Source organism: Eublepharis macularius, chromosome 7 (genome assembly GCF_028583425.1).
Source record: "Eublepharis macularius isolate TG4126 chromosome 7, MPM_Emac_v1.0, whole genome shotgun sequence".
Classification (NCBI taxonomy): Eukaryota; Metazoa; Chordata; class Lepidosauria; order Squamata; family Eublepharidae; genus Eublepharis; species Eublepharis macularius.
This window is the reverse complement of record NC_072796.1, coordinates 40,465,414-40,491,524: the sequence shown is the minus strand read 5'-3', so window position 1 is coordinate 40,491,524 and position 26,111 is coordinate 40,465,414. Positions and strand designations below refer to the sequence as shown.

Sequence of the window (26,111 nt, the reverse complement as noted above, 5' to 3'; positions counted from 1 at the left end):
CTACTGAGGGGAAAAAAACTATCCTCCCTCTCTAATAGAGGTTTAATGAGATGTTATTTACCAGGTGATGCTATTTACTTACATGTCATGAATTACTTCAGCTGCCCATTTCCACATATTAAGCCTCTCTTAAAGGGGCAGGACAATTTATCTCCAGACTGTGGATGGAAAGCTGCCTGTGAATCATATATATCTCACCTTGAGTTCCCTGAAGGAAAAAAGATAGAATGTAATATGATGGAATAAATTTTGTCAAAGCATCTCTCTATAAAATAACATGTACATTGCATATATTAATTTTGTTTATTCGCCTTTTCACTAAAATGTCCCAGGGGGGACTAACAGTAAATACAGTAAGGAAAAAGTCTCATACTGAGAAAAGCTTCACCTGCTTAACTTCTGTATGTTAGGCTGTAGTTAAAGACCCAGGAGCAGTCAAAGAAAAGGTGGCATCCCAGTTCTGGGCATCTCACATTGTCGACAACTGAGCCATCCCTTGCATCATTGTAGAAACCTGCTTAGGAGAAAGATCTACAAAAAAATATGCCTGACTTTGGAATGCAAAACTGTTGCTATCGGTGGTGTTTGAGGAATTAACTTTTCAATAATGTTTTGCCTTCTGCTGATTTAAGTGAAATCCAAAGATTGCAAGTAACATATGGTCATGTGTAGGGGCTGTGGCTCATTAGCAGGCATCTGCTTTGCACATGGAAAGTCCCAGGTTTCATCCCAACATCTCCCGTTAGAAGGAACAGGTTGTCAGTGATGGGAAAGACCTCTGCCTGAGACTCTGGAGAGCTGCAGCCAGTTACGGCAGACTGTAATGACCTTGATGGACCCATGGCGTTATTCAGTATAAGCCAGCTGTATGTGTTTATGTGTCTTTGCAAATAAAAAAACAACAGTGAGATAATCCACTGGGTGACATATTCTTCAAGAGACCATCTGGCATGTTTAAGATAAACTTGGGGCTTTCCAAGAAAGGCTGATGTTCCTCTTTTATTCTCTCTTCACACAATAGGTGTTCCTGGTTCCATGCCAAATGCATCGTGGGAAGGTGACTTAAGAGCTATTAAGTGGAGTGATATGGCAAGAATTCATGGAGGGTGTCACGGTAAAGGACCTGCTTTCATTGTTGCATTTTCTAATATTCCTCTAGAATGCCTTGTATCTCATGACCTTGCTTGGTGCTGAAGTCTTGTTTATCCTTGTATGTTAAGGAGATTTTTAAAAGATTCCATCTACCAGATGCATTTTTAAACCTAAAGCGTCCAGACACACTTGATCACATGTCTTTACCTGGCATTTTACTCTCCTGAAAGGGATCTGTCAGATGTTATCATCAGCTGTGCAGTCTAGTAATGAAAAAAGGAATGATTCTCCTCTGTTTATTGACTTGCAGAGTACATTGAACTTGCCTTTCCCATGTACTTCATGTGCTTTCAAAGTTGTGCTAAAGAGTAACAATTCCTACTGACAGTTCTCATGGTAATGGGTACATAACTACACAGGATTCCTTCTTTGGCTTCCAGCACACTTATGTCATCCAATCATGAGAGCCAGTTTGGTGCAGTGGTTAATAGTGGCAGAACTCTAATCTGGAGAACCAGGTTCGATTCCCCACTCCTCCACTTGAAGCCAGCTGGGTGACCTTGGGTCACAGCTCTTTCAGAGCTCTCCCACTTTGTAACACACTTTGTAAACCACTCTGAGTGGGTGTTAAGTCATCCTGAAGAGCGGCATATAAATTGAATGACTGAAGTACGGTTCCATTGTCCCATGTGCTCGCACATATGAGTTTGTGTAGATGTACTTCTAATAGCTTAGAGCTCTAAGGAAGCAGTGGAGAAAACCAGGTAAGTTAGATATGACATACCCAGGCACACCTCCATCATGCCTGGATGAAGACCTCATTGAGAACCTGCCCTGTGCACGAACATCTTTTAAAATTATACCTTGACTGATATTTTCATTTCTAAAAAATTTCTGTAAACCATTTTGAAATTCATTTTTGTCTGAAAAGCAGGGCAAAAGACAATAAATAAACTTTAGTCCAGTATAGTGATGACATTTCCTCTGCAAGTTGGGGAGGTAATGTTACAGTTTCCCAGAAAATCTACTAAATGGGGATGCTGGGAAATAGTGAATGTCATTATTATTACATGGCATTTTTATTCTTTATCAGACACTGGAGAGAAATGGGAGTTTGTTGTCTTAATACTCTGTTAGTGCCACAGTAGCATAGCTACAATTGGAAACAGAATGGTGGACTAGATGGACCAATCCAGGAAAATGATGTTTATATTTTTTTATGTTTATTCAGTGAATGCCAGCATAGCCCCCTGTCCCCTGTCCCTTTTTGGCTATTTTTGTACAATTAGCCCATCCAGCACCTCAACACACACCTTCTAAAGAATGGCCAGTGGGGAGTGTAGCTTTAACCCCACCGTCCAGCTTTTCCTCCTGCAGCAAAACTCTCACTATTAGGACCAGGCAATCCCTTATTCCTTCTGGATGGAGGCTGGCAGGAAAGCTCCACTCAGAGAGTTAAGCAGGACTGTTAAATGGCTGGTGATATATTCAAAGTATTTGCGTGATTGTGTGTGTTTCGCTGGACAGCCATGTTGGTCTGCAGTAGAACAGCAGGATTTGAGTCCAATGGCACCTTAGAGACCAACACAACTTTCAGGCTGCAAGCTTTCAAGAGTCAGAGCCCCCTTCTTCAGATAAAAGTAGGAATGGAGGTCCCTGAGTCTTTATTTCCTAGGTAAAATCTTGTTGGTCTCTAAGGTGCCACTGGACTCAAGTCCATGGGATAAAATTGGCTGCAAAGATCTCAGTGCAAGATTGTACTTAGTCTGTATGTCCCATATAAACTGTTTTTATTAGAACAGTTATGATATTTTATGCCTTGGCAGGTCATTATGTCAGAAACATTTGCATCTACGGAACTGGTGACCTGAAGTGGCTGTTGAATTCCAAAAGCCTCTTTGCTAACAAATTTGAACTTGGAACATACCCACCAACTGTAGAGTGCTTGGAACTGACCCTTCGGGAGAGAGCACTGAAGCAGAGCGAGGTACCAGTGGAACCAAATTGGTTCTTTTAGCCAAACCATGCGCCTCCTGTAAAGCTGATGAGCAGAGACAATAATGGAGAGTCAGCATTCTGGAAGAACCATGTCTCTTCTTGAAGAGTTTGCAGTTAAAGAATGGTCAATACGGGTAAATTTTTTTTAACACTTGGACAATCTTTGCACTAAAGCTGGAATAAAAATTCAAAACAATCAGAATGTAAGTGGAGTATTCTTGAGTTTTTTTAAATGGTGGTTTTCAAAATTTGCAACCCGTTTTGCAAGGGGATCATTACACACACACCCCACAAGCCGCCATGTATTATTTGTTCATTCTTTGGCTACCATGCCAGGATGTTCTGATAAACTGAATGCAAGACAACAAATGCAAATTTCAAGATGGTTGGATTAGAATCTAAAAATTGGAACCAGACTTCGCTGCATGGTAATTTGGACACGCGATTTCCATTTACTCCATTGCGCCTCTTGATAGGACTGCTAATGAAACTACCTTGAATCAAGTCAGACCATAGACAGTCAACCTTGGTATCGTTTGCTCTGAGGAACAGATCCTCTCTAAGCTCCTAGATGGAAACACCTGTTCCTTGAGATCCTTGTAGCTAGAGATGCCGAGGATTTACCTTATACACTAAGAGCTCAGCTACATGAGAGATGATGGGGCTTCTGTGAATGCAGTTCCCAGAGATTTTGTTCTTTAAAAATTGGTATGGTTATTAGGTTTATCAGGTCACTCACTATGGAGACCTCCCACTCTTCACCCATTATCCCCATGACCACGCAGCATAGCAAGGAAAAAATGGGCAAGGGGGAGTTGTAGTGCATAACACACAGCACAATGTCACTTCTGGCATAGATCTGGAACCGATATTACCATGCCAGCATGATGCTCTAGGATTCTCCCCCCACCCCACCCCAAAAAAACTCTATTAAAATCATAGAAGTGCATCATTTTCTCCCTCTCCATCCCTCCCTCACCCAGCAGCCCTAGTGCTGATTCTAGTTGGGGACTGCGGCATGAGGAAAGGATGGTGTTAAGCTTTCCACTTCACTGTTTTCTTGACCTGAAACAGCCTTGGAGAAATATTATTTGCCTTGTTAGGGCATACAATGCTCATATGCTTGCTTCAGTAGGACACACTGTGGCTCCTGGGTGCCATTTCAGATTGGGAAAATGGTGAGAGGTGAAAGATTTGAATTTCACTCTTCCATGTCATCTTTCCAGTTGGAAACATGCCCTCATAATCTATCTTTTACAACAGCAACAACAAAAATTCTGGAAGGTGTGTTTGTGGAACTCCCAGGCTCTTACTCATTTGAACTGTTACAGGAATGACATCTTCTGAAGGCAAAGCACATGCTTTGCCACTGAGCTACAGCCCCTCACAAACTGGCTCATGTGCATCTCTGAGCTCAGTTCACCAACCAAACCATTTGTGTCAGCTTTTACCTGTGTTCAAGCATCTTAATATTGACTAGGTCAAGGCCTGCAGTTCAGCTATACTACCCTGGATGGAAAACTAAACCTCTCCCATCAGCACCAGTGGAAGGAGAAAGGACCCCTAATGGCATTCCTCTTCTCTGTTTAATGATGAGAGCTGCGTGTGGTGTAGTAGGGTACTGCAGGGGAGCACTGAGAGTATAAGTAGGGCAGCAACTGGGAGCTTGAAGAAACATTTCTGTCAGACTGGTTGTATGTTTATACTTTCTCCACTTGGCTGCTTCACATTGCTGGAAAGGCACAGAAAACCTCAGAAGTAATGAAAGCGTTAACATAATGGCCCAGAATGTTTCAGTGTGAGAGATTCTTCTTCAGGGCAAATAACCTGTTTCTTCAACTGAGTAGAATAACCAAAGGGCCACATGAAACAGTGGGCATTTATGACCAAATCTCCTGTCTCTTTGACCTTTTGAAATAGTAGTCATTCAGGGGAGGAAGACAGTTTGGATTAGGACTATAGTGCTGGGCAGAGAGGAGTTAATCCATCTATGACTGCCTTGCCTTCTCTCCCTGAAATATACCAGCTCCCTCTGTAAAACCCAAAAAAAGACGCTCAGCTAACCTGAGCCATCCTGCTCCCTGTTCAAAATTCTGGGAGGTAAGGGGAGTCTTGTCTGCTCTATGAGAAGGCAAGAAAAATGTATTGTGCCAGAAAACGAGATATCACACACACATACATAAGAGAAAAGGGAAATTTATTGTGCCATAAAGACAGAGACAAGTTAAAAGCCTGGATTTTATTGAGGAAACAAGCACACGCACCCAACTACAGACAGATACACATACCCTGTTACTAAAGTGTAGGAAAAAACAAGCACTGTAGCAGCCCAGGCTGGATGCCCCAAAGCTAGAAGGAGGATCCTGAACAAATGGCTCCCCTAATTCTTATACCCCTTTTTTGCATGTTTCCATCTCTTCTCTCAGGTTTGGCCTGCGACACCTGGAGGCTCGGTCTGCCTTTGTTTCTAGGGAAGATTCTCGGCTAGCTCTAGTGTTACTTTGGGCACTTAGGAACCAAAGCCCCCTTGTTCTCCTTTTGTCTCTGGAAATCTCAAAGTCTAATTGGGACAGAAGGAACTATAAACTGTGTTAAGGTTCATGCCCCCTAATTCTGGCTGCCAGCCATGGCCTCAAATAACTGATCCTGAGCCCAAATACCAATCTGGCACACTAGGAAGAGCTAAGTAAGGTGGGGATAACGAAGATAGGTGTGGTTCTGCCCTCTTAGCAAGCCTCAAATCAGAGGGGAGCCAGGAATGCCTCTAACGGTTCCCCTTGTAAATCTAGTGCTATCTGGCACAAGTGGGATCTCGGGAGGGAACCTTTTGTAGCTCTGTGAAGGTGGCCTGGTTTAGGTAGTGTGCTATAATTATACTTGTGGCAATTCTGTTGGTCACACTTTCTAAAGAGTTTCCCACCTGACATCCACATCCCAAAAAGGTCCATGTGTCCCTGCCTGCTGTAACATTAGGCCCAATCCAATGAAACTTTTGATGTTAGGGAAAGCCACTGGTGCCACTGATCGACTCAAGTCCACTCCTGGATCCACTGAAGTAAAACACAGTCCAACTTACATCGTCCTGCTCTGGGTCTAGTTGGTTTTCTTTCCAGTCGTGACCAGAACAGTCTCTGGGAATGTAGCATGGGTGGGGACAGCCTGTAGGTGGGAATGGCAGCTTGCTGGCTAGTTCAGTGGTGGTGTAGAGCTGTTCCTTCTTCTTGGTGCTGCATATGGCCCATCAAGCATCTCTTTCTGGCCCCTGGCTTTCCATGCACTCATCCACCTGAAAATAAAGAGGGATAGAATTGTGGAGTCAGAAGGCCCTGGCAGGGAAGGAGGTGCTGTAGGAAACAAAATCATGGCCAATTTACCATGCAAACTGTGAGTGCTGGAGCCATTGTCACTTCTGCCTTGGGTTGTCATCCCTCTGGAACTCACGGAGGTAGGGCATAGGTGAAATGGCACCTCCCTAAGAAATTGTAGCTATTTTCTCTTGAATCTGAGCCTTACTGCATTAACTTTGGTAGAAGCTAAGTCCTGTGTTATCTTTTTAGGACCTTTACTCATGCCTGATGCCATATAATTCCAAGCTCCTTAACGGGAGGTGAGCAAAGAGACCAGGTCAACCTTGTCTAAGGGAAGCATCCCCTGCAATGAAACAGATATCAAAAAGTTACTCCTCCTCCCATTGGTCCTAAGCAGGGGCAGATCTACATTTTTGGGGCCCTGAAGCTTGAACTGTTATGGGGGGCCCTTCACAACCAGCAACAATAGGGCAACATCCAACAAGTTCCAAAGGGTCTTGCTGCCCTTGCAAGGACCACGAGGCACAAATGGCAGAAAATGGGGTGGTGGGGTGGAACCCTTGAAAAGGGCCATACAGTGAGCCACCATCAGCAATGAGGTCTGGGTAACCACTGTTATCTTCTTCAATTGAGTTGTTCCATGGCAGATCACCACAATTTTTTAAAAAAGGTTAACCACCACATCTCAGATTTTAATTAAAATTGCTGTACTGGGTTATCTCATATGTCAAAGTCACTTGTGTGAATAAAAAATTTCTAGGAAGTTTCCAAGAAGTAACTTCACTAATATCCAAAAAGTAGCTTCGCCTTTGTTTTAAAATATCTCTAATAATTGCACAGGTTACCAACATTTACATGCAATAATTCAAAGCAGACCTTGAAACAACAAGATCTGTGCAGGCCTTTCTCCACTCTTATGGTGCAGTTGCTTCTTCCTGGGCCAGGCTGAACTGCTAGGCCGCTGGGAACAACCAGCCCACTTCAGAGGAAGCTACAACACTGAGCATACTCCATTCTAATATTAAGTACTTCAACCAATTGGATTATGATTCTATCACTAAAATTGCCATTTTAATAACATACACTAGAGATGGGCACGAACCAAAATACGAACCAAAATTAAGCACGAACCAGGTCAGTTCGTGGTTCGCGAACCAGCAGTTTGTCAGATCCCATTTCTGACAAACTGCCATGAAATTTAGGCTGGTTCATTTGGTTCATTTTTTGGTTCGTCACTGCAGACAGCCTGGTGCCAATCAATCAGTTCCCTAGGCAACAGGGGATGGACTTCCTGCAGACCTTCTGCTGACCCGGAAGTGATGGTTTTCTGACCTGGATGTGACGTTTTCACATACCAAATGAGCCAGTCTTCCAGCTACTTTCCACTTTTTCCGGAGGGACTTTTCATCTGCCCCCGCGGTTTCAGCAGGAATCCTCAGTGTACTGATTGAAGACAGCTCATAAGAGAACTCTTGGGATTCTTCCCTTTTCTGAGGATACACATGCTACTCGGTGTTGTAACACCTTGCTGTGTGTAATTGACTGTGATGACATTATAGTGATTATGATGTTTTAGAATTTCACGTTGTATTTCACTCTTGTATATTACTCTCAAATTCACTAAATTATTTTTGTGAACATTGTGTGAAGAATTTAGTTCATTGCATCAGTGCTCATTTGTATTTTTTGGCAAGTTTGGGTGGGTGAGCATCTTTGATAGTCCCTTTTGGTTTGAGTTCGCGAATCAGGGGCAGGTTCGCGAAAGTTCACAGTTTGTGAAATCTGACGAACCATGAACCACATGGTTCGGGTTTTTTCCGGTCCGTGCCCATCTCTAACATACACTTTAAAAACTCCATTAATTTTTGTTGAAAAATTCACTCATTAAAAAAAAGTTGCTTCAGGAGCCCTCTGGGATTAGGGACCCTGAAGCTTAAGCTTCATTCGTTTCACAGTAGATCCGCCTCTTGTCCTAAGGGAGGAGGGATGTGGAAATCCCAATAAACAAAGTTCTATATAACAAGAACAGCTGAAAATAAAAGCCCCACCCAGTGCAGCCCATAGAACCAAGACAAGTATTCCCAAAGAAGGATACATGGTCCCAGACAGCAGCAGTGGAAGGGAAGAGTGCAGAGAAGAGTGGGAAGGATCTTAGTATCCTTATCAAGGTACAAAGGTCTTCTGATGGGTCTTCTCCTCCCCAAACATTCCTCCTCCATTCCACAGTAACATTGAAAACTGACTAATGTAATGCATTCCACATAGGTCTTACCTCAGAATCTACCCAGAGACTTATTTTGTGATGCAGAGGGCATTGACCCATTCCAGTTCCTTATTCACATATTTTCCGCAATACAAACTTTTTGGAGGCAGCCCAAATAAAAGCTGTTTGTACCAGAACCAGTGTTTGGATTGGGCACCAGTGCGTAGCTCCTTGTAGGGCACAGTCTCTGGACTGTGGGGCTGTATGATTTGGGAGTGATCCACTTTGTCCTTGTGCATTTGTCCTGGAGGCATTCCACTTAGGAGCAGTTAGCACAGGAACTGGACTATGGGGCAGGAAGCAGCATAGGTCCACCTGGCGGGCAGAGTCCCCTAAATGCAGGGGTGCATGACATGTGGTGGTCTAAGCCTTATTTTGGGCTATGGAGCTTTTCACTTCTTGGATTTGTAAACAAGGAACTGGGAACCAACTTCATCCTTGTGTGGCAAAAGAAGCCAGATAGGAGGTGCCCAGGCAGGGACCACCAATAGCTGTTAGAAAATGAAACTTCTACCCACACTGGAGGTCATTTGTACCTGTCTGAGCAAAGCAGCAGCATCCAGTGCATGGCTTTGGAAAAAAGACAACCATCAAAATCTATTTGCCAGGTTATAATTCTCTGGGAGCCCTGGGCTCCTGACTCCCAAAGTAGCAGACTGATTGAGTCCAGGATTCAAGGGGTGGGGTCCAGGTGGGATTTTTAAGAACCAGTGTGGTGGTTAGCATATCAGACTAGGATCTGGGATACTCAGGTTTGATGTAGGAGGTGAGACATGAGACTTACAACTCCCAGTTTTTTCTACATTTCCTGTACTGGTACGTTTCCGTCTCCTGCTCTCCCATTTTATGAAGCTGAACATGGCGCAGTGGATTTTCCCAGGTCCCTTTTATCACTCTGTCATTCTCTTGTTTTGCAAGAGGTAGGCAAACACTTTGTCTACATTCATTTGTACATTCTTAACGATGGAAAAAACAAAACTGTGTAGTATATTGTTTTACACAATAAAAATTAAGTCCCTACTAACTAAATAAATGGTACCATTGCTTCCCAAATGGAACATTCAGGATGCTTTGAGACACAGGATTCTTAATGCCTTGGCTTAATGTGTACTATAGAGCTCTAGGCGGGAACTTCTCCCTCTCTACTAAAGATTTTGAATGGAGAAACTGAGCAGAGCCTGAGGCCATTTGCCATCCCAAATACTTTCCCATCACACAGCAGACTCTGCAATGGGATCTAGAGACAGCACCTCTGCAGCCCACCTTGAACCCAAGTGGAGAGCAGTGGCAGGGGTGCAGGGAGGCATGCACTTCTCCCCATTTTGCCCCAGCCAGGAGGGCTCCAAAAGCAGCATCTCTGGCGCCTGCCTTTTAGCAGGGCAGCAGCAGCGGCACAGGCTGGGAGATGGTGACAGATTTAAGCCTCCTCCTGTCAATTTAGCATCCCTAAGCAACTTTGGGTCATTTGACTGGTGATCGGGCCCTTGGACTGACATAGTCCAGTCCTTGACACTGGACACAACTGTTACAGCAGACGTGACAAGTCTAGATTTCAGACATCTATCTTTTATATTTTTATCACATCCTTCCATTGAGGAGATTAAGGCACCGTATGTGGTTCTCCTCTTCTCCATTTTGTCCTCACAGCAATCCCCTGAGACAGCCACCCTCTGAGGTTTGTGACTGGGAAGAGACTTGACTCTAGGTGACCTCAGTCCTAGTGTGAAACTCTAACCCAGTGATCCCCAATGTGGCACCCATGAACACCACATTGCCTGCCAGTGCATTTCCTGGTACACACTTGTTTCTTCCCCAAAGTGCTGTTTCCCCAAATGAAAGAGTCACCCTGGTTTTCTTGTATCTCATTAGAGCAGGAGATGTTTCAGATAAGGTTCCTACATTCCTATGCCCTCCCAGTGGGAGGTGGGGGACCCAGGTCTTCCCTTCCGAGGCCTCAAGGGCTTGTGCAATGATGTCACTTCCAGGAAGTGACATCATATCAGTCGTGGGTGTGCTCCCACACTTTGTATGGGGCTAATTATGGCCCCTTTGGGGCCAAAATTGGCCCCAACGAAGTGCAGGTGCACACCCGCAGCCAGTGCAATAACATCACTTCAGGAAGTGACATCATCAAGCCCCCCAGGAGCGCTCCCAGTGTGTGCTTTCCCAGGTTGCCTGCCTATGGCAGGCAATTGCTGGGAGGTTTGCTGCCTTCCACTGATTGCCAGCAATCAGCAGCCAACCTAGCAAACTTCAGGGGATTGCCTGCCTCTGGTGGGCAACTGGTAAGCCTAGCTTCAGATGGGCAACTGGTAAGCCTAGCTTCAAAAGACCCCAGAAGACATCACCCTTTGTTTCTGCAAGGAGTGCCTCTTTGGAAATAGCTGCCCCTATCATCAGAGAACGCTTGGCTTGAAATCTCCCAGAGCAGTCATTTTGGGACTGGTTTCACCACCTAAGGCATTTTGCACTGGCACTTACTATCCTTCTCAGAATCCCCAAAGTGCTCACAGGCTGAACAAGGCTGGGCATTGCTTTTTGTTTATTGGCTGTGGTTTCCTTACAACATCCTGATGTACAGAAATTTAGAGGTGAAGCTTTTCCTGTGTACCCAGGCTATTTTTACAAGGCAGAGTCAGTTAAAAATAAACATGGCAACCTGAAGCCTAGCAACTCTTCACTGCTGGAAAAATCAAATAATCAAGTATAGGCTTGCTGTTCGTATCATTTTCACTGCGAGTTTTCCCATGGCTTGCAGTTCTTTTTGTTTCTGCCTATGCAAAATGGATATCCAATACCAGGAAATGTAAAATAGACCCATCAATATTATTTTGCTAAGTGTTTGTGTCTGACACATCGAAAGATTTAAATGACTATTATGAAACTTGTATTTCTCCACTAGCATGTTTTGGGGGTAGGGGATGAAGGACATGTGCAAAAAGACGCTTGGACCTACAAGGTAGATTTGGAAAATGCAAGAGTTATCTTTTGAGAGATTGCACCATATTCAAGTGCTGAGCAAGCATAATTGCCAGCCAAACATGTGCAGGGTGAGCGTCCTCACTAGATCAACTCAACATTGCCTGTTCATCTCCAACTGGAACACTGTGCTGAGCAGATGTACAACGGCTATAAGAAAATAGTGTATATTAAGTTACAATTAGTTTATTGTCGAAGGCTTTCACGGCCAGAGAACGTTAGTTGTTCTGGATTTTCTGGGCTTTATGGCCATGGTCTTGGCATTGTAGTTTGATGGCTTAGCTTTCCACTGGTTTGGAGGGATGTTCTCAGGCTGTAGCAGCTTTAGGGAGCTGACTAACTCTTGCCATTCCCCTGTGTCTGCCCCTCCTCTGCCAGTGCAGTGGGTTGCACTGCCATTGCTTTGCAGCAGTGCCATGCTGGCACCCAGTTGGGGTGCAGCACCGCTGGGGCACACTCTGCTAGCAGATCTCAAAGATACTTCAGCATAGTGTCTTGTTGGCTCCCTATGCACTTTCACACATATACACCCCACCGTAGGATTGCACTGTTAAGAGATTTTACACAAATTTCCTAAGCATAGTTACACTCTTCTAGGTCTGTTGAAGTCAATGGGCTTAGAAGGGTATAATTCTGCTTAGGATCGCACTGTCAACTTCCTTATGAAATTGATTTTACTGATTATATTCCTAAGCAAAATAATCAATTAACTCTATATATGGTCACAGTCACAATAACATGTTGTGCCAAATATTGGGAAATAGTGTCTATTCCATCTTTTTTGGAATGGGAAAACAATGTGTACGAATAACCCATTCCGGCTAAACTGATGAATTACATTCGAGTCAAAGACTTCAAACCTGGAAATCTTTTAGCAGGAAAATATTGCACATTCTGCAGCATCTTACAGCTGGGGCCTCTGAGACCTTAGCCGGTGTGAGTGCCCCAGCAGCCCCATTGTCAGAGCCCAAACTGGGGAAATTGGTGTGGTATAACTCCGTTTAATCAGATCTCAGAAGCTAAGCAGGTTCGGTACTTGGAGGGGAACCACCAAGGAAGAATCTGCAGAGGAAGGCAAACCATGTCAGCTTCTCACTTGCCTTGAAATCTCCTTGCTGAGGTGGTCATAAATTGCTTATGGCTTGACAGCATGTCCGTACATACATAAGAATGGCTGCAAAGCTGGAACTGTCTTCACCTTTGCAGTCAATCTCAGGCAACCTAAAAGCAAACCACAACAGGTTCCTACTTGTACTTATTTGGGGGACCTCATTTCCAAAGGGGCAAAGTCCCCCCCATCACTATTTTTGGCAGAACATACTGAAATAAGGCTGTTAGTACAGTAGCAGTTCTGCAAGGAGGTGGTTGTGTGTGATGCTGCACAGCCGGTTACAGGAAGAAACAACCCGCATATTGCAAAACTATCTGTATTCAGTGGCATTTACAATCTTATCTTCCAGATCATATCTCTCTTTTTAAAGATAACTCTTATCTATGTCAGGATCTGTAAGAGAAATTTCCTTTGAAGTCCAGCAAACCATTTTTAAAAACAAACTGAGGGCTGATTTGGTTACCATTCAATTAGCCACTAAAATCCCTCTTCATTGGGAAGCACAGCTGCACACAGGCCTCAGGGTAGTTTGCAGTAGGGCTGGGAAAGAATGCTTTGCCTAAGGCCACCCAGGAGGGCTGGCTGTGTCTGCGATGAGGCTGGAAACAGGACCTCCAAGAACACATGAAGTGGACTTTTTTCAAGTCTGACTTGTCTATCAAGATTAGCATTTTCTACTCCAACTGAGAGCAACACCGTCTCTCCAAGGACTCCAGAAGCGGTCTTTCACATCCTCTATTACCTGATCCTTTTAATGAGAGCTTAGGAATTGAACTTGGCTGGCACCTTCCGCATGCCAGGCAGATTTTGCTGAGCCAGTGTGCACACACCCCAGCTTATTTGCAGAACTGGCTCAGCAGTAAAAACAAAAAGAACTGGCTTAATTGGAAGGGCTCCTGTTTTCCATTCCAAGGTTCATCTGTGCTTAGAGTTGCCTTCTTTTGTACTGGCCACTCTCCTGCTTTGAAAAGCTTTGTGAGAGCCATTCTTATTCATCTCAGGTGAATAAAAAATTATCTATACTGCCTGCTGTTTGTCCGCAGCAAAAACATAAACCAGGGAACCAGTGGACACCACAGAGACTAACAAAAGTTATTCCACAAAAGCTTTTGTGATCCAGCGCTCTCTTCGTCAGGAGGAACACCATCTGAAGTGAACTCTGACTCTTGGAAGCTTCAACAGGAATAAACGTCGTTTGTCTCTACAGTATCTTATTTTAACTAGAAATTAAGCAGCTTTTCTTCTCAAGGAGGTAACAGCAAGAGAGGGAGGCTTCATTTCTGTTAGGACCGAATAGGAAATAGGATGGCAAGCCTAGCTGGGGAACGTTTGAAGCCTTGATCAAGGCAGCAATCTTGCAGAGGCCCCGAGTTCCTTCCCCTCGTTCCTGATCTACCACAACCTGCCCTGGCTAGTACGCTTGGGATCTGAAGCCAGGATTTCCATGCAGGCTCTAGCTCAGTATCTTTCTCTCTAGAAGAAACTCAACAAAAGTTCTATTTCAGGAGTGGCCCTAACTAAAAAGACTGATTTGGTTGACAAACTGCTTTATGATCTGTGTACCTTTCAATTAATTTGGGGGGGGGGGGGTTAAGATCTTTTTTATAGGCCAGACATTAGCAACCTGTTTTCATTGTGTGGCTGTGTCCAAAACCACGAGAAACAGGATACAATGCAATCCTAACAAGCATTACTTCAGTCTAAGCCTATTGATTTCAATGGGCTTAGACTGGAATAACTCTTTTTAGGACTGCACTGCCAGTGTAGTATTGACCATAGAGACATTTGTCATGAAAGCTTTTAGTGCTCAGTAAGTCACTTGGCAACCCACTGTTGTTCTCGTCTATTGTATTCCTTTTATTTGTCTTCTGGAGACAGATCTCTGTCTCTACCTCTGGTCAGAATTTATTCTTTCATGCCTGTTTGCATTGCTATGGATATTTAAACTTGCCAAATATCCTGAAATTCTTTCCTCATTCACTTAGAAAACTTTCCTATGAGGTGGATATGTTTGCATACATCTGCTGGTCTCAATGTCTGCTAAATATCAGTAAAGCCTGTTGAAAGGATAGCTTCTCTTTGAATTAATAAAAAACATGAAACTGCCTCACAGAACAATTTGAATTGTGGCTTGTGGATCCCCTTGTGAAGCTATACCATGCCCACCTTGCAAACTGGAAGAATGTGGGCAGATGCTGTTATTGAAAGGCAAAGCAGAAACTCAAGCTTTTCAGAACCTTACAAATCAATCTTTTTGATCCTGCTTGTGCTCTTATATAATCTGAGAGCAGCAAAGTCCAGCACTGGCATTGCTAGTTTTTCAACTTAACCTTTCCTGCTGTGCCTTCAACAATAGCTGGTAGTGATGTTTTGCCTCTATGCACTGGAAAACTTTGCTGACTAAGTCCTGCAAATCAAACACGGTGAAAGCCGCAGGAAAAACGATCGCTGAAAAGCTGGCAACCCTGGAAGGTACTTTGCTCTTCTTCTTTCTACTTCTGTGGTATGATTGTGGTGATAGAATAAAACATTATCACCATAAGGTGCAAAGAATGGAATGCTAGACAGGTATTTCTTTGAGACACAGCACCTCTTTAAAGTGTGCCAGTTGGTTATTCAGGGCTGCTCCCACACAGGGATTTTGCCCAGTGTTGCCCCCACTTTTTTAGATCTTCCCCATCACATGGAGCACAGCATGTGGGCCCACTGTGGGTCTTTGCTCCAGTTCAAAGCTGAATTGCTGGCTGGCTGGCTGTGGGTGGCGCATTCATGCAGATACTTTTTCTGCAGCCAATCTGGGGACAGGGACAAAACTAAGCTCCACCTTCAAAAAGGCAAATCTGGGCTCCACATTGAGGGGTAGGGGACACTCACCAGGCATGCGCTCGGAGGCATTCTTATCATTAAGCAGAACACTCAATGCAATGGACTTTGCAATTCTGATGCGATGAGGGCTGCGTTCTTTCTAGAACGGCTTTAAAGAAATAAATTCCTTTTCAAAACTCTCGGTTTTGACTAAGGTGATGCAAGGGGGAGGGGCGCCTGGCCAAATGCAGTCAGACCTCGCCGTTCCCTCCACAAATTCTCAAGAGAGCAAAACCATTGGACGCCGGCAACAGCAGCAAACTCGCATGTCTGAAAAGGGCTCAAAAGTCCCCGCTGCCCTATGCTTTCTGCCCAGCCAGACGTCATTTTACTTCTGTGTTCAAATTTGACGTTTCATACCTGTAGCTTTCCTGCCTTGGGCATATAGACTTGGAAGTGAGTTCCAATAACCTGCAGGGAACTTATTTCCAAAGGATTGCGGCTTTTAAAGGAATTTTAAATAAATTCTTAAAAAGGAATTTTAAAAATTCCTTCAAGCGCCGACGCTTGAAAGACGAACAAATACATTGCAGCATACCCTTCTTTGGAGCTCTACCCATGAGCAAAAAAACTTGTGGACTGGCGCCCCCTCTCACCCATGAAATCCAGCGCCACGATACATTGGTCTGCACGGTGCCAGAACACGTTTCTTTTATTTGCATCTGAAGAACGCGGTTAACCCTCTGGAACGTGTCGCGATCATCGCCCTCCCAGGCGGTAATCTGCCGCGCTCCCGCCCAGTGGGTTAAAGGAACTCCGAGCAAAGCGCCGCTCGTCCTTGTCTCCCCCTCTGGCTGAGGGGAACTCCGGCTTCCTTTTTGGTCGCCCAGCCTCGAGCGCTCCTCCAGGAGGCGCTGCCGGAGGAGTCCGCTTTGGCGCGGAGTCCCCCGGCCGCTTCCGGGCGAGTGCAGCGAGTCCCCAGCCCCGCGTCCTTGGAGAAAGGGCAGCCCTCCTTCAGGTAGGAAGCCGTGTGGGTCTGCAGCAGAACGGCAGGCTCGGGGTCCGCGGGCACCGTCGAGACCAATCGGCTTTCCAGGGGCGCCGCTTGGGAGAGTCCGGGCCCCCTCCTTCGGGCGCCCCGAAAATCTTGGCGGTCTCGAAGGTGCCCCCGGACACCGGGCCTGCCGTTGTGCTCCTCTTTGTGCACCAGCCCGGGGAGGGCGGGGCGCTTCTTGGGCTTCGCGGTTGCTTTCCCAAGCGCCAGGGCCTGTTCGGAGTCCCGGAGATTTGCCTTGCAAGGAGGAGAGGTTCTCGTTGTGCAGGAAGCCGCGTCTTCCCAGTTTGCATGCAGCAAGCGATCACAACGATCGTCGGCTGATCTCCAGTCGGCCCTGTCTGGTTAATGTAGCCGTTTTAAAGGTTGAATTTGAGACCTTGCAGGGAGATACAGTTCTGTTTCCGATCTCGGGTTTCCTAAGCTTGCCGCATTGTTCTTGGCTGATAGAGGCCTCTTCGTGGCTTTGACAGTTGCATGGTAGGCATTATTTTTTCAGGCTCAGTCAAACTTGTAAAATGCACTACACGCGTACACCAACACCACCACAATCCCTCATCCTGTACATACATGAACCAGGACAAAACTGTTTAGTTATAAAATTGCTCATTACATAGTCTATATTCCTGAAAAATGCCTGGTTTTGCTACTTTTGTTTAATAATACCCAACCTGAAAGTTCTACAAGGTTGCTAACTACTTTGTAACTTTTTGTCCACTATAAAGGGGTTATCTTGTCAATGTCTTTAAAAAAATTCTAATGGACCAATGTGGTTGTAAAGATTAGGATAATTAACATAAAGTTTTATTTTCCTGGTCTTTTTCTTTGCAAAATCATGAACTAGACCCCTCAAAGTTAATTTGTCTTGCAAGTTTACACTCAATAGACAATATGGCTAGGTGGCTTAACAGTTCTTGCCCTATTTCAGAACATGCAGTTTTCGATGAGTGCTGCTAGCTTGCTGAAGCTTCTTTCAGCTTCTTCCATAGTCACTGGCCTAATCTTTACAACCACATTGGTCTGTAAGGCTGCACACACCTCACTGAAAATTAGTTGCCACAGACTCAGTCACTATATTGAAATCATTTTCATCTTCATTTTGTTCATCTGCTTCCCTAGTTACTGTATTGCCTGACTGAAGAAAGGCCTTGTCTGGTTTGAAGAACTGGATTGGTGTCCTTTCGCTTTTTGTTCCCTTTCTTTTACCTCCTTTCATTCCTGGTTGCTTGATGTGTATTTATAGCCACCTCCAGACATGGCAATGGGAGCATGTGTGTGTTGTGACTGTGAGTGAACTTTTCGACCTGCAAATCCTACCAGCACCAACACTTCCTCTCACTGTCTTCTGGTGCTTTGCTTTGCCCTTCCTACCAGGTGCCCTTCCCTCCTGCCTGTGCAAAAGGAACTCTGGGACTGGTAGTTTTTGATAAGATAGGACAGTAGTTCAGCACCTTGCTTGAGACTGCTGCTTTAACATTGCTTCTGATTGGCTCCAGCAAACCTCACAAGATCTGGACAATAGGTATGTGGAAATACATTTCTATAAATATCCCAAGGCATACTCTACAATTTGTCCTCACTTTTTTCTTCATGGTAATAGAGATTGCAGCCTGGGCTGGGTCTCTGGACCTCCAGGCTCAAGTAAAAAGTGCCCTTTTTCTTGCATGTGGGAGCCCTGGATGGGAGCTCAACAGGCACAGCATTTCCCAACACAAAGAACTGAGCAGATGAATGTGGACTGCTGCACCAGTTGGATTTCGCACCTGGGGTGTACATGTTAAAGGCACAGAGCCCCGGGGTGAGGTGGAACCCTATGGATATTGTGATTTTAAAAATTACTGGGAAACCATCTATATTTCTGTAGTACAAATAAGTGACAAAGCTGAAGTTGGTTCCCAGTCCCCAGTCCCTTATTAACAAAACCAAAGTTGCTGGAAACTCCACGGGGGTGGGTGGGAGATATATCTCCCACTGGGGGTAAAAGCAGCTCAGGGGTGACATTTCTGAGCGGGGAAATGGCAGGGGGAGAATGGGTTAAAGAGTCTTCTCTTTGAAAAATCAGCCCCAGAAGCTGCTTTTGGAAAGGGGGAATCTTTGAAAAGAACACAAAAGGAAATAGAATATAGTTTCATCCAGACTTGTTACATGTAGTTTGAACCTCGCTGCAGAATTGCAGTCTGTAAGACGACTCGGGAGAGTTTTCTCATGGCCATGGGGTCAGCTAGTTGTCCTTTTTTTTTTCTTGCCAAGCCCAATGGCGAGGCAAAGAGCAGCAGCAGCACCAGTATATGAGAATGTGTTGAGCCTCCCCCTCATTCCTTTTCCCTCCCCTGTTATATGATGCAACTCGGACAGAAAAGGGAAATGACAAGTGCCCATTTAGAAGGAGAGCAAAGATGGCCATCTTCTCAAAGGGTACCCAATTAATCAGGGGCACTTTTAAAATCACTTGGAATGACTGTAATTGATTGATCCGTTAATCATGGCAATGCTTTCTGTAAGGCTCACAAGTTCCAAATTCCTTCCTAAGCAGTAACAGATCTGAAGTTTTTTTAGTATTTACACAATACTCTACATGTTCACATTTCTTTTCTAGAATGAGTGTGGATTGGATTGGCTATGGCTATGCAGCGCTGGTTACTTCAGGTGGAGTAATTGGCTATGCAAAAGCAGGTAAAGTATGAATCAAATCTCAAGTCTTTTCTGTTTTCCTCAGCCTTACTGATTCAGCACCATGACCCTGAATGCTAGAGTTTATGATTGACACCTCAAGAGATTTTTGGGATATACTGAAGATGCTCTAGGCCACTGGTCTTCCACTGAAGCAAGGGAATGCGTTATGTTTGTGGCTGGGTGCTGCTTGGTTCTGTCCTGTGGTGGTTCCCCACTGGCTGAATCCGGTGCCTAGCTGCTATGAATGACACTAGTTTTGTTTGGCTAAGTTGCAACAATGTTGTTTGGTTTGAATGGAATGGATGTGATTCTCTGGTGTGAAGTTGGTCTCCTTGCTTCACATTGATTCTGGGGATAGTCCATTCCATTGCTTCAGTTTGGTTCTGTTGGGCTTTCTCTGGGATGAGCTCAGTTTGCATTTGGGAGTGTGCCTTGGCCATGGAAGCCTTGCCCCAGTGTGTTTCTGCATTGGGAGTCAGGTTTTACTTTTTTCCCCATAGCAAACAATGGAGTGGCTGGGGGCACCTTGTTCAGGGGCCCATAGAATTGGCACTCAGGATCCAATCTTTCTGAAACTTGGGGGGTCTTTAGAAGACAGTCAGGAGTCAATCCCCTGCAAATTTGGTGGAGTTTTCTTAAAAATGTTGCCCCCCAGAGTGATTTTCCCAAAGAAAAAACAATGGCCAAACTTTACTGAATTTTTACTGAAATTTCGGTAAAAATTCAGAATGCGTTTTTTTATTCAAAATACCTGGATTTTACCAAATCAGCCGAAATCTGGTATTTTAATCCAAATTCCAACCTGAACTGCATGCCCATAATTCTTACTCGTTTCAGGTGAGTGATTTGTAGATCTAGGCCTGACTACAGTCCCCTTAGAAGTTCCACCATGGACTAAGGAAGGTGTTGCTCCACTGCTGCAGTTGCTGTCAGCTTGACTGGGGCATGAGGAACAACAAGGCCTTTTCAGCAGTCCTTAGGGGACTTTCTCTTGCTAAAGAATGGCTTCTCATCTGCTCTTTGCTTGTCTTCAGAGAAATTATTAAAAAACCTTTGTTCCAGTCAGCCTTGGGGGGCAGGATTGAATTTTCATGGTTGGTGGTGCTTGCCTTGAGAAGCACCCTATTTGTTAATAATCAAGGCCTGTTTATATTGTTCTTATGCTTGCTTTAGGGTTTTGATTTCAGTAATTTAGGACAAGGTGGTATTTATTTTGTTATACCACAAGCTGTTCTTGTGCACTTATGTAGCGGGTAATAAATGCTACAGATAAACCAAATGGTGCGTCTCATACATCGTGCCCTATTATAGTAAGCAAATGAATGAATGGGTGGAGTTGATTAGGCTTACATGTGTGCCTTCTGATAGGTGTCACCTTTCCTTTAATCAAGGTAGTGTTCCATCTCTTGCGGCTGGTCTCTTGTTTGGTGGTTTAGCTGGACTGGGTACTTACCAGCAGTCTCAGGATCCAAAGAACGTTTGGCTTTCTCTGAGTAAGTATTTCTTTATTGTACATAACCAGTCATCATATTTTTAGTTTCTGCCACCATCAGAAGTTTGCCATGTTAAGGTTAGTTACAGAGAAAGTAGCTTCAAACAGCACCCCCCGCCCAAGGAAATCATTTTACGATTTTGTAGCAGTATCATTGTTCACGTTACCGTTTCACACACCCCATTTGCAATTCTGGGGCATTTTTTACTTTGGGTAGGCTCCAAAGACCTTCAAGTAGAGTTCTGTTTATGCAAAAGGCCTCTCTGCCTTACATCCATCCCAAAGCCTCTCAAAAATTACTTCTGAAGTTAATATTATTATTATTATTAATTACATTAACTCGCCCTTCCTGCAAGCGGGCTCAGGGCGAGGTACAGCAGTTATAAAAATACAAATATTAAAACAATTCATAAAATAATTGTTCATCATAAAACCAACAAACAGATAATAACTGTCCCAAGATCGGTGGAGCCAAGGGCTAGGAATGGTGTGGGAAGTGACATCTGGAATTGGGGAGTCTGCAGAAATCATGAACACCCTTTGCATGAGTAGAAATTGTTCCTTACTTGTGCAAGCCAAGGTTTGGATCAAAACCTCTTACTGTTTTAAATATGTATATCCTACTCTGGGGTCTCATAGCAGCTCACAAACTGCATAAAATAAAGCAAAAGAGCCTGCAACCAACAATCTGTTGTATAGAACAGCACGCTCAACTTGGCTTAAAGTAGGTCTAAACCATCCTCAAGCTCAGTAACTGTGGGTGTTTCTTGGAGACAACTTCCATACTGAGGGGGTGACAGATGAGAAGGCTTTCTACCTTCTGGCTACTCACCTGCTTCAGAAGGTGGCTTGAGAAAGCTCCCCTTGGATCATCTTCAGGCAGGGTGAGGGTATTTACCAGCTACAGACCTGAGAAGTTAACTACTTGGGTCCAGTATGGCATTTAACTTAAGAGCAGCCTGCTGGATCAGACCAGCGGTCCATCAAGTTCAGCAATCGGTTTCACACAGGGGCCAGTTCGTTACCTTGAAGGGCCAACATAAAGGGTAAGGCCTTCAGTAATGTTGCCTCCTAGCACTAGTATTCAGAGGTCTACTACCTCTGAAGAGAGCAGTTCCCTTCAGTCATCGTGGCTAGTAGCCACTGATGGACCAATTCACCATGAATCTGTCTGATCCCCTTAGAAAACCATTGTGCTCCTGGCCATCGCAGCAACCACTGGCAGCGACTTCCACCATTTAATTATTTTTTAAAGTTCCTTTTGTTCATCTTGAATCTATTACCTTTGAAATTACTTTTGGTCAGGTACGCCAACAGCAGTTTATAAAGATGAGCAAATGCTAAAATTCCCACTGAAGCCCTTGTGGTTTGTCTCTGCGTGAACTCTATGGAATGTGGATGAGATAATCACAAAATATCAGCTGTTCAAGTTTCTTGCTTTTCTCAAAATGTTTATTAGTCTCTTAGTCTTCTAGAATCTGACCCATCATATCATACTGAGAATCTAGACAGTGATAAAAATCAATATGCTACTAGTACTGGTCCTGTGCTATGAAAACTGCAGCATCTAATCACAACATATTAGCCATAAATATTTTGGTTTTCGTTGTAATCTAGAAGCGCTGCTGTATAGATCTGAGATGAAAGAAGGGGTGATTCCCTTCTGCTGAAAGAGGAAAGAGAGTAGGGACGCTACTTCATATTAATAGCCTCTGTTCTATAGCCTCTTCACTCCATTACCCGTTCGGAAGAGCAGCCTCAATACCAGAGGATGCCCCAGAGGTAGGATGCCCAGTATTGCTTGGGTTGTTCCTCTCAAGGGGGAGCTCATGTGCTTGAATAGTGCCATGCTTTGCAAGGGATTGGACCGCTTTCAGGTCAGTGGCTGCCTTTCCTTGTACCTTCATTCAACCTTGATGTGGACTCCCATTTTCTTTCCCCTTTGTGGCCTCTGACTGTTCTGCTTCAAGGAGGACTTTTTTGTCACTGCATTGGAAACTTTAAAAAGATAGTAAAACACACTTGGAAAAATGGGATGGTAGGGATGCTATGGGGACACAGTAGTTTAAGATGGATTCTAAGCAATATAGCAGAGAGAGAAGCTAGTGCTGAAGCATTCTAGCTTTCCCTGGTTCTAAACCAGGAGCGAGATTGTGGCTCGGTGGAAGAACAACTGCTTTGTTTGCAGAAGACCCCATGTTCAATCATCTCCCATTAAAATGATCATCTAGCAGGTGATGGTAAAGAGCTGCTACCATAGCACACAATACTGACCTTGATAGACCAATGGTTTGACTTGTTATAAGACAGCTCTATGTGTAAATTCAGTAGTACTTCACCAGTAAGAATAAATGGAAAAAGCCAAGTCAGTGAGTACAGGATATCAAGGCCATTCTGAGAACTGAATAAATGAGTCAGTCAGTAACAGAATGCTTATCAACATCTCATTAAGGCTTCTAACTATTCAAGTGTAAATATTTTATCTTTTATTCTGAGCAGCATTCTGACCTTGAAGACAGCCTCGTTCTTTTGAGAGAAACTGTTTGTCAGTATAAAATAACTTACAGGGTTCTTCTTGTAGTATTCTCTCCACCAAGACACAAAGACTCTTCTTTAGAGTTTAATTATTTCTTTTATTTAAAAAAAACCTGTAGCCTTTTAAATAAAGCAAGATATTAAGTATAAATGCTTATTAAGATAAAGCCTATGAAGCTGGAACATATAAAGGCAATAAGACTTAAGTCTCTTAACATTTTCCAATTAAATCGAAGTTTAAATCAATCAGATTTACTAGGAAATGCATTGAAGTTCCCATAACACACATTACAAAAGTAAGTTTCTCACCTAGATATTCATGAGTTTTTTCAGCCAAAACCCTGATATGCTATCTGGGTTAGAACTTTTATATATTATCTTATGCAGAAATCTAAGATCTTTTTCATGTAATAGCACAGATAAAGTACAATTGGTTTGTGATTTAATTATTCTTATCTCAATTGTGTGACATTCTACCTAGCCAAAAGGTAATGCTATGTCCAGCTGCAAGATAAGAGATATAAATCAGTAAACATGACAGGAAAAGTTAAATGGTCAGATCATCATTGGTCCATTCTAACAGTTAGAGAACGTTTATCAGATACTGTCTTTAATTGACTGTCAGAGATGAAAGAGCACCTTGCTAGAAAAAACTATAGTAAATTTCATACAGAGTTCACTAGAATACATATGTATACGTGCTCTAAATCCGTATTTCCATGACAAGTGCAATCTAAAAGTTTTAAATAAATAAACTGACATTAATCTTGCAAGATCATCCTTGAAAGATCTGTAGCCAGGCTTATTCCTGCTTTAAAATCTGTCATGTTAACTTTTGATGTTTGTTGTGGATTTGTAAATAGGCTATTCATTATTTGAATAATTTTGAAGGCTTCAAGGGCCTCTTCCTCATTTAGCACTAAATATAGTCTCTTATGCTATCAGGACTTGATCTCACAGTATCCTATCTTTTAAAAAGCCAGCAAGTTTCTAGTCTTTTTAACTGCAGAGATAGTGTAAACATGAATGTTTTCACTAAATGTTAGAAACAACAAGGCAGGCTTAGCTCGTCATTTTAGCACCTCTTTTAGTTCCTCCTCAGGACCCGGAGTTGTCACTTTCTATACTCCTTCTGACTCTTGAGTATTTTGTAGGATCTGACTGTCCTTTTCCTTTTCTATAAGCAGCACTCTAAATTAGTATTTTACCAACCAAATAATGATCCACCACAAATTGCAGCATTTTAAGATGTAGTCTAAAACAATTACCAGCACATCACATGGTTTATAAATTGCAATTATTTTTTTTTTAAAGTTGCATCTGGAACCTTAACTTGTGTGATGGGAATGAGATTCTATAATTCCAGGAAATTCATGCCTGCAGGACTGATTGCTGGTGCCAGGTAAAAATGCTGTGCTTCTTTTCCAGCTATTGCAGTTTGATCTATTGTTTGGTTTCAGTAAATAAAGTAGCTAAACTTGAGATATAGTTAACTGTGGTTGTGTGGTGTGGCAGCATTGGCTTAAATTACAGCTGTCTGGCTTATGACAATATTTACCAAAGTGTTGCTTTGTCTTTTAAACCAGTCTATTAATGGTGGGAAAGCTGGGGCTACAGCTGATGGAGAAGCCTCTTCAACCATAATTGTACAGCAAACAGGAAGCAGAAACTCAACCTGAAGAGACAGCTTTCTGAACCACCGCCTTGAAACAAGCACCGAGGACCTGGCTGTGTTTGGAGTTCATTTGATAACCCCAGTTCTTGATTGCCTAGCCTCTGGATGGCTACTAAGTAGCAGGGCAAGATGTTGCCAGTTCTCTTTACTGGCTGCTAGAACTCAATTATACAGCTATAGAAACAGGGCTTTTACTTCTCAAAATCTTACACCTCATAAATTTCTTGCAATGAACATTTTAAGACTGCAAATGGGAAGAGGAGATAGAACTACCCAACAATAACAACAACATTCAATTTATATACCGCCCTTCCAGACAACTTAATGCCCATTCAGAGCGGTTTACAAAGTATGTTATTATTATCCCCACAACAAAACACCCTGTGAGGTGGGTGGGGCTGAGAGAGCTCCAGAGAGCTGCGACTGGCCCAAGGTCACCCAGCTGGCTTCAAGTGGAGGAGTGGGGAATCAAACCCGGCTCTCCAGATTAGAATCCCACACTCTTAACCACTACACCAAACTGGCTCAGCAATGATGCTGTTGTCTGTCATGAAACACAGGTTTTTAAAATCGTCACTTTCTATCCCCACGCTCCCCCAATTTATATACATTTTACTAAACAGATCCCCCCTCTTTTCTATACAGGAACTTTTTAAGCATTTTTAAAAAACCCATCCTGATGGGGCTACAATCAAGGATCAGTCAGAGGTGTAAGATAAGCAAGCAATCTTGTGTTAATTTACCTGGGAGTAAACACCACTGAATTGAGAGGGGCTTGTTTCTGAATAAATGCCGTACAAGATCAGGCTGTATTCTCTGAAAGTGTTTTCTTTCCAAATCAGGTGCAAATTTGTTAAATCTCTGTGGAAATCTATGATGTACAAATGTCATTAGATTAATGACCTATTTACTAATAAATATAATTTCAATGTGTTCAAATGCCATCTATTAATACTAAAGGCAGAGGTGTGTTGGAACAGTAAAGTGCAAGACTAAAAACTTGACTCTTCTGATGGAAAACTACTGTGGTCTTGTATTCTTGAGAAGTTCACTTTATTATAAAATAAAATAGTTGAAAAACCAACCCAAGTGGGATGGCATGTTTCTTATCTTTTACTATCATAAG

At 43.4% G+C, this 26,111-nt stretch overlaps 2 protein-coding genes across 3 annotated transcripts in view; both read left to right on the top strand.

Annotated features, from left to right (window-relative positions):
* Window positions 1–3,278, top strand: part of GCNT2 (glucosaminyl (N-acetyl) transferase 2 (I blood group)) — a 68,023-nt gene extending 64,745 nt beyond the window's left edge. For both annotated transcript variants that reach the window (XM_054984482.1, XM_054984481.1), the window contains 2 exons: window positions 1,022–1,114; window positions 2,919–3,278. In XM_054984482.1, the coding sequence (XP_054840457.1) occupies window positions 1,022–1,114; window positions 2,919–3,109 (284 nt within the window). In that variant the 3' untranslated portion in view covers window positions 3,110–3,278. The remainder of the gene's footprint in view (window positions 1–1,021; window positions 1,115–2,918) is intronic.
* Window positions 3,279–16,492: 13,214 nt separating this feature from the next.
* LOC129333097 (transmembrane protein 14C-like) lies at window positions 16,493–26,069 on the top strand. The gene is made up of 5 exons (XM_054984483.1): window positions 16,493–16,574; window positions 19,207–19,283; window positions 20,675–20,776; window positions 24,625–24,712; window positions 24,897–26,069. Exons 2-5 carry the CDS (start codon window positions 19,208–19,210, stop codon window positions 24,952–24,954), a joined length of 324 nt encoding a protein of 107 aa, XP_054840458.1. The 5' UTR covers window positions 16,493–16,574; window position 19,207; the 3' UTR covers window positions 24,955–26,069.
* Window positions 26,070–26,111: the final 42 nt, after the last annotated feature.

What these genes read in the sequence shown, in the direction of transcription:
- LOC129333097 (XM_054984483.1), top strand. Translation starts at nt 19,208, where the DNA reads ATGAGTGTGGATTGGATTGGCTATGGCTATGCAGCGCTGGTTACTTCA. An exon ending in AATTGGCTATGCAAAAGCAG is followed by an intron (nt 19,284 to 20,674) that starts GTAAAGTATGAA and finishes CCTTTAATCAAG; the next exon opens with GTAGTGTTCCATCTCTTGCG. An exon ending in GAACGTTTGGCTTTCTCTGA is followed by an intron (nt 20,777 to 24,624) that starts GTAAGTATTTCT and finishes TTTTTTTTAAAG; the next exon opens with TTGCATCTGGAACCTTAACT.